At 31.7% G+C, this 11,797-nt stretch overlaps 1 protein-coding gene across 1 annotated transcript; it reads right to left on the minus strand.

The window, feature by feature from the left end:
• Positions 1–7,133: 7,133 nt before the first annotated feature.
• LOC134699770 (ankycorbin-like) lies at positions 7,134–10,199 on the minus strand. Its single transcript, XM_063561190.1, has 3 exons — positions 9,721–10,199; positions 9,028–9,126; positions 7,134–7,756 (listed from the first exon to the last, which is right to left on the minus strand). The coding sequence occupies exons 1-3, from the start codon at positions 10,031–10,033 to the stop codon at positions 7,353–7,355; spliced, it is 816 nt and encodes a 271-aa protein (XP_063417260.1). The 5' UTR covers positions 10,034–10,199; the 3' UTR covers positions 7,134–7,352.
• Positions 10,200–11,797: the final 1,598 nt, after the last annotated feature.

The following is an 11,797-nucleotide window of genomic DNA, read 5'->3' on the forward strand; positions in this document are numbered from 1 at the left end:
GAATACACGATGAGTAATTGCCTATATATACTTAAATATAATTTGCATTTTATAATGGTAAGTAACTATGTAAACATATATGTTCTCGTGTGTGCTCATAAGTAGCATGCATATTCCACTATATTGCATTGTTTTTATTCTTGAACATGTAAAATCGAGAGAGCTTTTATAGGCTGTGCCTGTTGCTCCATCCTTTTTATATCTTAATGAATAAAATATGTTTAAAATCAAATCAAATTTTTTTTAAAGGTCAAAATATAGGGCTGTGTGGCATATTTCCAACGTTTTAATATGCCCGAAACTTATTAGAGTTTAACAAAACTCATTTTCTTAACTACCCCTACCTCGAATGAAGGGTTACCACATATTTCAATATAAACAATATGCACATCAAATTGAGAATGAAATGAGGAATGTTAAAGAGACAACAACCCAACCATAGAACAGACAACAGCAGAAGGTCACAAACAGGTCACATTTACTGGTAACATTCCCAAGTTATGTCATTGTGAGATGGAACACAGAGAAAATAACTGGGAACCAGTATGTAATAATTTCCCCAAAAGGAGGCATGGTTTGAGAAACAGCTGTATTTACAAAGTGCAACCTTCAAAGGCTTTGTAAGGTGATGCATGAGTTTGAAGATCTAGATGAGTCGTTAGATTTATAAAGAAAAATACTCTATTAAGGAAATTGTTGATTCGAAAGCAGGTAAGATATGTAAAAAAAAAAATCCAAGATATTGGTACAAACAATACGCAGATCTTTTGAAGCAAATGCAAAACGAAAGAGAACCTGCTTTTTATAACCATATCAAAAAGAACATTTTCCTATTACGGCTGTAAAATTAAACGTGAAACGTCTTTGTCAAAAACAATGCTAGAAAACCTTTAAAGTGATTGCGATATCTTTTCTAAACTTTTCATTTCTTGTCACAGTAGACAGTTCGACTTGGAATCTGTCTTTATCCATAAAACCTAAACTGCTCTTCTGTCTTTATCTCAGGATGTCACTTTAAACAGTGGTATTAAATCACTGCAAATATGTATATTTTGAAACATTCTAGTGCGATATGCTTATCCAAATTTTGACGCATTTCTCGTTAATGGGGCAGCAATGGTTTATTCGAGGCCCCCAGGCTAGGCAAAAATATTTCATGATTATTGAAATGCTGTCATACTGCCTTGCATAAAATCTTGCATCGATAAGTATTCAAAAGTAAAGATTGTATTTGATGTTTGCTGAATGATTAATTTATATTAAAAGCTGTTAAAGGAAAAAGGCAATACAAGGTTATTGTGCTAGACCGACAGGTGTTGGTTCTAGTAGAACATCAAGGGTTTGAAGTATTTTTCCCTGTGAACGCGAGCCCCCTTAACAAAGAAAGTGCTAGCACATTGAATTGAATTGCTTGTATCACAATTTGCACAAGTATGTCCATATTATCTCCCACTATAAGGAAAACAAATATTGATATTCAATGTTTTTTCAGGTTTCCCAATCCTTTTTTTTTCTCATATTTTTAATTATTCCTTCTCTATACAAAATGAAAACTGTGTTTAGCTATTTTATCTTGCTTTCGATAAAGTGGTCATTATGCTTCAAACGGTGAAATTTCATTGCGATTAGAAAACAACATTAGACTAATGGGAGGTCTGAACTCCGAACCGACGATCTAACGGGCAATCGGACAAACAAGCCAAAACATAGATGCATGTATGCCCCGAATCATATAAAGGAGCAATGGAAAAACAACTATACAAAATAAATGTAAATAGTTTGCCGTTATGAAGGTTTTAAAGATACATGAAGGTATATGAGGTTCTAAATATTAAACTTGTGAATTTTTTTTTAAAGTTAAAGCAATTACTTAACCTTTAGAAATGGCAGTTATTCTGTTATGATCATGTCTTGTGTATAATCAAAGATATCACACACAAGTGTATAATTAAAAAGGTTAGAGTTATTCCTCTTTGATAATATAAAAAAGAAGATGTGATATGATTGTCAATGAAACAACCCTTCACAAGAGACCTAATGACACAGAAATTTACACCAAAATGTCAGAGTATGGCCTTCAACAATGAGCAAAGCGTATAGTCAGCTATACAAATCCCCGATGTGACTTTAAAACAATTCAAACAAGCTAACATGTTGCATAATTTATGAACAAAATAATAAACTAAAAACAAATATGTAGAAACGTAACATTGCAACAAATGACAACCACTGTATATACCCTCTAAAGTCTTGATTTGTGTCTCTGTACAAAACCAGGGAACTGCAGACTGCCGTTTGATATTTATCGTTATAGCATGTTCCTTGATGACATCAATTAATAAATTGTCATTTAAATTGCAATTACACAAAAGCAATACATATTTGCAAAGCTATGGTCATTCATGGGCAATAACTGCTTAAAAGGCAAATTGGTCATTTTGGTCATGGTGACTTATTTGTAGATTTGCTCTAAATTCTTTGGTTTTAGAGATCTAGACCAAAATCTACATGTTACCCCTTTTGTTCTTTTTTTCTAGCCATGGCGGCCATCTGGGTTGGCAGGCCAAGTCATCGGCCACATTTCTTAAACAACATACCCCAATGATTAATGTGGCCAAGTTTGGTTAAATTGAGCCTAGAAGTTTCAGAGGAGAAGATTTTTGTAAAATTTAACGCGGACGACAGACGACGGACGACGACGGACGACGACGGACGCCAAGTGATGGAAAAAGCTCATTTGGCCCCTTGTACGGGGCGCCGATTGGACTCTTGTGGTTTTGTACAAAATTCAATTCTGTCATAACAAAATCATTTTTGTCTTAAAAGACTATGTGATACAGACTTCTTTTATGAGAACTTAGATTTTGTAGACAAAACAAATTTTGTGATGACAAATTTCATTTTTGTAGACAAAATTCATTTTTGTTAGTTTGGGTCAGCTGAGTTAAAAAACAAGACTATCTTAACGTTTACTTTTGAAACCTGTTTCTGAAAAAGGGGACAGAAACTTCATAATGTGAAATTTGATTTAAAAATTAAATCTTGTCTCACAAAAGTCAATTTTGTTATTTTGGTTAGATAAAATTGAGACTTTTTTTGTCTCAATTTTGTCTCACAAAAGTCAAATGTTAAAATTTTGTTTTACTCATTACATTATTTAACCATTACTGTCTATTCTTTATAGTTAATCAACATCCAAATGATAGCAGAGTCATCTGTACATGTCCTTGTTTATTAAGGTAAGCCGATGTGGGAGTCAACTGCTCAATAGGGTTTTATTGAAAAAATAGAGAAAAAAGTTAGAAAAAAAGGAAAACGAACAAAATGCGACGGGAAAACGTCAACACATGAAACGTAATCATCTAAAGTTCTAAGAGTTCACTCATAAGTTTATTTGTCAAACAGAAAAAAATCATAAAGATCAGAGTTATTCATCTTTGACAGTAACGAATTCATAATAAAAATGATATTAAACCTGTACATATGCCCTCACCATGTTTCTGGAATAAAGTTTATAAGGTACACCACTGACAAAAATTCAAAAATTCTAAAGAATTCATTCATCAAATCTTTCAGTAAAGCACTTTCGGTAAAGAGGCGTCCATATATGTTTTTAGATAGTTTTTTTTATCATTTCATCCTGAATATGCCTGATATATTTGCCACTGAACGTTACTGAAACTATATATAAATTAATCATAAGTAAGGCTTATTATCTAAAAAAAATCAATGAAGTGGTTGTTACTTACTCTACCACACATTATAAAGCATTAAAAACAAATAAAAACCAGCTCCCATCGAGGTTCAGCGGCGTGTAACCTCGATCGGTTTAACGAACCTTTTAGAAAATAGACATTCTACTTATGTACCATTTTCAATGTCATCCATATTCAGTATTTCACTTTCCAGATAATATATCACCAGGAAATTAGACATATCTGCAAGACGAGTACACCCATTGCAAAGTGTCAAAAACTAAAATCCTTTCTACAGGCATAACTATCATGTGTAAAGCTATGCTTTCTCATACATGTGTTTTCGGCTGTTGTCTGCTTTATGGTCGGGTTGTTGTCGCTTTGACACATTCCCCATTTCCATTCTCAATTTTATGTATCTAAAAGGAATAAGTAAAGAACCATTTAATACATTTGCAGTTGTGTTTAATTGTGGAATGATACAATAGCATTAATCATGTTGAAACGTCAGTTTGCAAAAGAGCGACTAAAAATACCAAAGGGACAGTCAAACTCATAAATCTAAAACAAACTGACAACACAAGGCTAAAAATGAAAAAGACAAACAGAAAAACAATAGTACACATGACACAACATAGAAAACTAAAGAATAAACAACACGAACCCCACCAAAAACTAGGGGTGATATCAGGTGCTTCGGAAGGGTAAGCAGATCCTGCTCCACATGTGGCACCCGTCGTGTTGCTTATGTGATTACAAATCCGGGTAATAGTCTAATTCGGTAGGTCACATTCATGAAAGGGAAGGCGATTGTAGTTACGACGTAAGGAGCATATCCGATATCATTTGTGAAACGGTTATTTCATAACGGTCAACCAGATTTCAAGTGTTGATTATCAAAATTATACTTTTGTTTATATAAATATTTTGTAAAGAGTGCACTTTTGTTTATGGAAGTTGTGTAAAAAATAGAAACTTTCTTCGGTACATGCATTGCATTGATAGATGAGCGCAATTATTACAAACAAAACAATGTCCCTTTTTCCGCGCATACAAAGTTCGATGAAAAATATGCACTAAATAAAAACGTGTTGTCTTTTAAATGAGAAAGAATTATTTTCAAGAAGTATTGACTGATTGTTCAAAATTTATTGAGCTGTACCGGACGAATTGTAAATACTTGTCTAGTATTCAGTACTGTTACAAATAACATTAAAATCGATTTAATTGGAATATACCGATATATTGAATATAAATCGACGTTTTAATTACGCTTATGACATCTAATTGACAGTTAATACATTGCAAAAGATATAAACAATAAGCCCTATCTTTGAATGTTTTTCATTGGTTCATTGTAAAAAGAATACAAACCAATCAGCTTTCAGTGTTGACACTTAAAATGTGCTTATGTCTTTGTTGATTATACTACACATTTTTGCACCTATACTGCCTTTTTATGTGCAAACCTGTATAGCTTTAACATCATATACAAGATGCAATTTCTATCTCCGTGCATTTTTAATCTTATTTATTCGAATAGGTACATGTATAACTAGGTTATTGCAGAACCATAAGGGAATACTGTACCGTGTATGTTTGGTTTTTTTTTCTTTTGTAAGATGTTATTCATAACCTCAGACACATACATGTACAGTTGTAAAATCTTCCCAGTGCAATACATATTCCATGAGGTATAATTGTCGCGATACTGATGCAATATCATTTTGTTGTTTAAAAACAAAGCTTGAAAACCTGTTTTAAGCATTATCTACATGTAGCTAGATCTAGCTACTGGTGTCTATAATTAAAATTTACGCAAATGAAATATAATAAAATAAAAAAAAAAATGCATGCTATTATTCTGTTGAGACATGTTATGTTCCTTTTCGATGATTAAAAATATTACATGTGCATGTATTTGGTTTTGAACAATTAAACTGTTCTGATATTAATTTTTACACTAACTGTAGACAAAATGATTAAACTACTCGAAAATTGTCGACTCCTAATATCAAATATACAAATCCTTGCTTAAACCAAATATCACTTATTTCAACTTTTCCTCTTCACATTTGTGCATTATACTTTAATACATAGTTTTTATCAATGACATTTTTGTCAATCTAATTATATATTGACCTTGAAAATTAGGCCAATACACGAAAGCCGTCACGAAAAACGTGCAAGTACTAAATCCTTCACACTACTGCATAAGGGAATAAGACATACTATAGATGTAATGGCATCGACAAAATCCTGTAATCACGAGGTGTAGGAGGGTCATTTCATGACAATAAAACAAGAAAAGTTCGCCGTAATGTGATAACTCAATTAACTATAAGTAACAGATATACGACAGATACAAATTCTTACAGTAATGGCTGTTTTCTTCTTCGAACGGGTATTTGATTTATGGTGATTTGCAGACAACAAAGTAAAATAATTGTTACAGGTTGGGTAACTATTCAGAACGTTAAATTAAAGATACATTCATGATCAAACGATCGTTAGTAAGATGTGAACATGAAAAATCGACATTGACAGTTGAGGAATTTAGCTAATTTAAAAGATAAAACACGGAGAACTGTTCGACCGCAATATAAAGAAGTTTCCTTAGGTTTTCTGTTTATAAGACAGACTACAATAATATGTGTTCTTTTGTTTTCTTGTTTGTTTGTTTTTTAAGTGTTTTTAAATAGTCTATGCAAAGGTACAACATCTTCTAACATGTCTTGTTATTTGTGTCTATGATCACCTCATTTCTCTTGATTTTTCCCTTTTCCCCATGCTGTAAATTGCATTGTTGTGGATTTATTCAGATCACGTACTACACGTACACAACGATTAATGAAATATGGTAAAGGCATGTAAATATACTCCGAAATGTGTGTGACCGTTTAAGTTTGTGATTTAAGATACGCTGTATACAAAAAAAATCTATGAAAATTCAGAATTAAGAGTTTACCCTTTTGTGTACACCTATCACGTTGTAGCATTCGCAATGGTAAAACATCACAAAAGCTTTAGAATTTATAGTGGTACTAACATTCATATCACCTTTTGTTTTACTTTGCAAATTTGTGTAGAAGCAGCAGAACTTTTTTTAAGTTGAGTTCATCGTCAAGTAGGTTTGTTTTTCTACAGTTTACTAAATAATGATTTTGTTTGTTTGTTTGTTTACGTTGAATCACACAAAACTTTGCAAAGCTATCTCGCACTTTTTTTTTAGTTTAATTTAATTCTTTGTGTTGTTATTTGAATTTATTGAAGTTGTCTCAAACAAAAACGATATTGTAATTGTTTCCAAATATTGAACATTTTTAGACTCTCAATTGACAAAATAATATTAGCTTTGAATGTGGTTGTTACGAAAGCATAAAATGTATGAAATCACATTTAGATATTAATGATTTATTTCATAATGTTTGGAGCATAGTTATACATACATGTACACGTACATGTACATGTAATCGATTTGTCAAATAAATAGTTTAAATATAATACTGAATTTCTTTTTATATAAATACAATATTAGTCTTGGATTTCATTGATCTTTGCTTCACATTCTTTCTCACAAATACGAAAATACGGAAATTTACATGTATTCAATAAAACTTGTCTTAAAAGCACTTTCATTCTTCACCGAAAATATATTTATGTGCAGATATCTAAAATTCGAAAATTCGGAAATTCCAGTTCGTCAGTTTCCTCAGGAACAAATTCCAAATTACACGGTTGTTTCTTCTTATTGAAAATTTTCAAGAAGCGACCAAGGATATTCCTTCCACGTTCAGTAAGACCTTTCAGTAAGTCTTTAGGTAACCACTCGGAATCATTATCAAGTCTATATCCAGCGCTGATCAGTTTTTTACACACACTTGGTGAACATTTTACGGTAGTGTGTGTAGCTAGGTATAATGCTGTTTGTCCTAGTTTATCCACGATGTTCACTTCACAACCATGCTTTATGAGATAGACACAGGATTTTTCTCTACCTTCTTGAAGTCCAATAAGTAAAGCTGTTTTTCCAGTACAATCTGTTTCGTCAACATTTGCACCTGAAAAAAAAAACAATTATTTTCTATTTGTAACATTTTTATTTTCTATTGGCAACATTTTTATTTTCTATTGGCAACGTTTTTTTTTCTATTGGTAACATTTTTTTTCTAATGACAACGGTTTTATTTTCTATTGGTAACTTTTATTTTCTATTGGCAACGTTTTTATTTTCTATTGGTAACATTGTACCTATAATCCTTCCGTCGAAATTTTTGTATAAAAAATGTATGTTTGTTTTCCCTTTTGTTACGCGAAGTGGATGTTAACGTGAAATTAAAGGCATACCCTCGAACCCGTATGACTTTCCTAATATGAAAGTCTGAATGGAATTTACAGAATAGCGAATTATGTACGAAAAGTGCAGAAAATTGACTAAAAATAGGCAAAACGAAAGATAATGCAGAGAATATTGTAGTACTGAAATACAAAAAAAATGTATAAAGAATTTTAAAAATTGTACATATTGAATTTATAATATAGAAAATGGTCCTTAAAAAAATAGAAATAAAGAAAAGCTGAACCCCTGTCGAGACACTCTTATATGATTATGATGAGGTTAGGGTCAGTGTGACAACCACAATAACACGTGACAATAACACACACACCTACACCATAATATTCTTCAACATTTACACGATCTGTTAATATTAGACAATAAAATTAATTATTACATGTAAATCCCTCAAGCTCTAATGGACATAATTATTATTTATGTCATATGTGTGGTGACGAATAGGGCGACCTTGTTGCACATCATTTTTCATATTTTATGGTGAAAGTCATAATTTTCTGATACGTCACGGTAAACAATGCTGCACTGAATTTTAATTACGTTCATGTTTACAAGTCCGTTTTGCCAATTTGAGGGAATTTTCAGACAAAAAAAAAAAAGATATTAGAGTTGAACCTACTGCAAGCATTTCAAAATATTTCAGTATGAAAATAAGTAGATGTGGTAAGATTACCAATGAGACAATCATCGATTAGAGGTCAAATAAGTGGACATACAATTATTTGTAAGCCTTTATAGATCATCTACCATACTCATTTCACCATCAATCAAACCAGACGGCTATTAAAGTCCCAAAAATGTTAAGAAGTTCAAACGAGTATACTATTTTTGTAATGTATATCAAATTTACTCATGGTTTTCAAACTTCGTGTATTTCGTATACTTAGCCCTATAGCGGAGCCACATTATAAGAGATTATTGTGTAAATTAAATTGTTATTTTACAAGACATTTTCCCTCTAAAATAGTGATTACATACCTGCTTTGTGGAGAATCTTAACAGTTGCAATATCATCAAACAATACAGCTCTCATCAATGCTGTCTGGCCTTGGAGATTTTTAATATTCAAATCACATTCTAAAAAAAGAAATAAAGATATTTTATTTACAATCTTGTTGAAATTATAATGTTGCCTTATCACCTCAGAAATTGTAAGATGCATTGTTTATAGTCTAATTAAAATGAAGATAATGTGTTCACGGAAATTGTACATTTCTTCAAAATTAAATTTAAATGTAAGTTTCGTATCCCTAAGAAATAAATTGCTGTTCAGTACGTTGTAATAGATTAATTTATTTGTAACAATCACATAAGAATAAGAGAAATTGATATATACTAGTAGTGAAACTAAAACTGTGCATGACAATACATACCATTCATTTATATTGTTTTTTTTAACAATTAATGATTTTGAACGCAAAAATAATCATAACAAACAACCGTTTAAAAAATAAGAACAAACAAATGTATAATACAATAAGTTAAAAATGAAAATAATAACTTATTATATGAAATCTGATTTACTCTGATCAAAATGTAGAAAGAACTCTCACTGGTATTTTGTTTATTTTTCATTTACTTCTTTGTCAAATGAAGTTGTAGACATAATATTGAATAATCCTAATATAATAGTAAAAACACATAGTTTTTCGACTTGTATTAAACACTTACCACTTTTGATAAGTAATTTGATCACATCGAGATGAGAACCATCAGTGGCCTCATGAAGAGCAGTGCTTTTGTTACAGTCAGTAATATTAGGATCGCATCCAGCATCTAACAAAGATCTAGCTATTTCCGTCTGTCCATATTTAGCAGCATAATACAACAACGTACGACCTTTGCTGTCTTTTGCATTAACGTCTCCAGATGCTACATTACACAAAGTGGGAGTAGAATTTGATCTCTGTCTACAAAGTTGTCTGTGAAGCTGAACATTTTCTGTAGAGTGTTCCCGATCAGTTTGTAAAGAACGAAAACTCATTTTTATTCTTTTCCAATTATCAAAATATAATTCCCAAGAACGGTCAAAACACAATTCGAATCCACAACAAATGATTCTTTTTTCAAAATTTTAGAGTTGTTTCTTCAACAGTCTGATATCTAATATGAATACTTTTTACCTTGTTCTGACTATATATATACTAATCCAGGTAGACAATATGACAATATTATAATTAATGGCGTCGCACCTGTCACCTAACTCAACCAACCGCGTCACAGATCTAGTTAGCACAGAGAAACAATATATATTGACAAGGTCTTCCTTCGGAACGTCCTTGTATCACTCTCAAAATGTTAGCATGTTTTTTTTATAGTTTGTTTTTCTCTTTGTACTGTCACATGTAAAGAATGTCATCAATATTCTAAAGTGTACTTCCTTAGTATTAGAGAAACAAAAGAATGTTTTGGAGGTTTTATGAATATGATGAATTACACCAGTAATTGGCCTTAACATTAAAATTGGAGCATTGACCAACAAATTGAAAGTTGAAGATATTGTTTGAACTAGATGTTGGATTTTGGATTTTGAATTTTGAAATATAAAAGTGTGTATCATCACGCAAGCTTATTTAATTGAAATAAACATCAAAGTTCAAATGAAATGTCTGCTAGTAATAATTGGTATGCCTTCACCAATGAGAAAACCATACCGTATTGTCGACTATAAGGGGCTCAAAAAATGAAAAATAGTAAACTATTCAATTGAAATAAAAGAGAAGCTTAACAAAATAACGCTTGTATATATTCTGCATATCGCCAAATAATGTTGCCAGCGCATATTGAATAGAACTTTGTGTGTCAGAAATCATATCTGATATTCTTCCTCAGTCATAAGAGGGTGGTAAAAGGAGAGGGGTGGTTGCACAAAAAAAAAGTGAAATAAGAAATAATTTCACATTGAACGTGAAATATTTCTGTAATGAACGTTGCACGAAAAATAAATACTTTTATGTGAACCTTTTGTGACTGAGTCACTGTCTTCTCTTTGTTTTACTTAATATTCCGAATTTACGGTATACACATTTATGATACGGCTTTTAAAAAAAGTATTTCTTGACGATCCCTGCCAAGCGTTTGCTTTTCATTTGAAAAATACCGAGCACGCAAAATAAGACTTTGAAAATCACGTAAAATTAAAAAAGTAAAAACACGTTGAACGTGAAATAAAAAACGGCGATTACGTTGCGCGAAAATAACCCTTTACCACCCTCTCATAATAACCTTCCATCATTACCGAACTGAACAAAGAAGTAACACGACGGTTGGCGTATACAGTGCAGGAAATGCTTACCCTTTCGGAGCACATGATTTCCCTCCCGGTTTTTAGTGGAGTTCGTGTTGTTTCTTATTTATCATTTATAACTGTTGATGTAAATGTCCTTTGGTTTTTTGAGTTTTTGTTTACTCCTTGGTTTAGATTGTTTTTGTCTTTGTACGATTTGGGTTTACAAAAAAAAATTCAAGGCTTGAGTTCCCGTTTGTTTAATTCTTGCAAAACAGACACTTTGTAAATTTCATATTTGTATTGTTTTTCTTTTAACTTTGGTGCATATATAAGTTTTGAACTAATAAATACATGTATTAAACATACCTCCGGCTGCACGATTATAACGTGTCTTTAATACCCACTGGTGGCCTCGTGCTGCTTCTTGCTCTTTTGTCGGGTTGTTGTCTCTTTAACATATTTCCCGTTTCCATTCTCAATTTTACATAATCTCAACCCGTTTTTTTATTCTACAAATGT

Source organism: Mytilus trossulus, unplaced genomic scaffold (assembly GCF_036588685.1).
Source record: "Mytilus trossulus isolate FHL-02 unplaced genomic scaffold, PNRI_Mtr1.1.1.hap1 h1tg000085l___fragment_1__unscaffolded, whole genome shotgun sequence".
NCBI classification, from domain to species: Eukaryota; Metazoa; Mollusca; class Bivalvia; order Mytilida; family Mytilidae; genus Mytilus; species Mytilus trossulus.